At 40.2% G+C, this 1,827-nt stretch overlaps 1 protein-coding gene across 1 annotated transcript in view; it reads right to left on the bottom strand.

Annotated features, from left to right (window-relative positions):
• Window positions 1–1,358: 1,358 nt before the first annotated feature.
• LOC103728081 (alcohol dehydrogenase 1-like) overlaps window positions 1,359–1,827 on the bottom strand; it is a 38,549-nt gene continuing 38,080 nt past the window's right edge. The window contains 1 exon segment of the mRNA XM_008826202.1: window positions 1,359–1,510. Coding sequence (XP_008824424.1) covers window positions 1,359–1,510 — 152 coding nt within the window.

Below are 1,827 nucleotides of genomic sequence, written 5' to 3'. Positions count from 1 at the left end.
TATAATACTAAAACCCACATTCTGGAGTGGAAATTTAGGGTGCTAATGAGACATGCAATGCATGAAGTTGTATGTAGAACTACATGTAGCAGATAGAACAAGTGTAAGAAAGCCTGTCCTATGCAAATGAACAAGAAAGTTTATGCAATGTGACATAAAAGCTACAGCCATTGTACAGTGAGCATATTAAATAATATCAGGAAAATCAGGCCTAAGAACTTAGTGGACACATCAGACCAAGAAAAGGGTATAACACCCTCAGCTTGACCCCATAAAGAGGTGGAGACAGGCTTACCTGACCACCTAGTAGATGTATCAACAGGCAGAGAATCCCTGACCATCCCAGGGCCTGCAGCTTAGCTCAGTCTCTGGTGTTGACATGGCCTCCTCAAACTGCCATCTACTCTTCCAACTGTTTCCCTGCCTAGATCGAGTGTTGTTCATCCATCTGTTCATTTGTTCATCTGGACCTGGTCCTGCCCTTTCTGCAGCTGGACTCAACTCTGCAGGTCAACTCTGACCCTGTTGTCTAACTCTACAACAGCCTCAGCAGGCTTTCTAGCCAGATCTCCAACTCAGGTTGGTTCTTTATCTTATTTCTACAGGCTATTTGCATTTCTACAAGTTTCTATACTTCTTGATAGTTTTGAAAGTCTTTTAATTCTGCTCCTCTCAACTATTACAGCCATTCTGTAACTGACATATATACCTATATAGATAGATGTTTACTGTGTATAATGTGATCTGAGAGTTAATATTAGTAATTAAAAATTTAAATTTGGCCAGGTGTGGTGGCACACACCTTTAATGCCAGCACTTGGGAGGCAGAGACAGGCGGATCTCTGAGTTCAAGGCCAGCCTGGTCTACATAGTGAGTTCCAGGAAAGCTAGGGCTACGGGAAGATCCTGTCTCAAAAAGACCAAAAAAAAAAATATATTAAATTTAAAAGAAACTCTCTGTTCCCCTTAGCCAGGACTGTCATGAAAAGTCAGGGTATCTGGTAAATTGCTTCCACTGAAACCACTGTACCTTGTGGATCTATTTTCATTCAATAAATTTTGATATTGTGAGATACAAATGTGTATCTATGTTTTTGTCATAATGCAATCACAAGTTCTTTCTGAAGAAAGCCAACAGAGCAACACATGGGTTGGTAGAGTGCATTCTGTGCTCTAAGTAGGTCTTAAATAAAGGCAGACTGGCTTTAGTCCTATAAAAAAGAAAAACTGAATTTAAAGTGAGATTGTAAGTGTAGATACATGACTCAGTAACTGATTCCTGAGTTTTTTCTTTTAGGTTTAGGCTTAAATATAAACACGAAGTTCAAAATAGTTCATTTAAAAAATAGTTCTATTTCTTAAAATTCTGTAAATACGATCTTTCCGATTTTGATCTCCATATTTTGCAACTGAGTCATCGAGGAGATAAAGAAGCATGAAAGAGCATTGCCAAGGATGCTGGGCTCCATCTTCATCATCTGGGTCTCAGAATAAGAGGACACAGCAGATACTGAAACACAAAGAGTTAAAAGCCCAAGTGGCTAACTTGTCTGTTCACATTCAGGTGCTACAAAGCAGTTATGGCACATGTATTTTATGAGGGAGAATTGCCCATCCACCTCCATTTCCCACCTCTACTTCCATTACTGCCCCTTCTCTTACAGACACTGAGAAGTAGCTCTGGAATCAAGTCTGACAGGGAATTATCAACCACGGGATCTGATTTTAGGAACAAGAATCAGACAATTTGGCAACAGGCAGCCCTGAGCAGTCCATGGCCCTTCTCTGTTCTCTAACTGTGAATGGCTGTATAAGAACACTCACTGT

The sequence above is a fragment of the Nannospalax galili genome, unplaced genomic scaffold (assembly GCF_000622305.1).
Source record: "Nannospalax galili isolate Female #2095 unplaced genomic scaffold, S.galili_v1.0 scaffold189, whole genome shotgun sequence".
Taxonomy (NCBI): Eukaryota; Metazoa; Chordata; class Mammalia; order Rodentia; family Spalacidae; genus Nannospalax; species Nannospalax galili.
The sequence above is the reverse complement of the archived record's forward strand: the minus strand, read 5'-3'. Positions and strand labels throughout refer to the sequence as shown.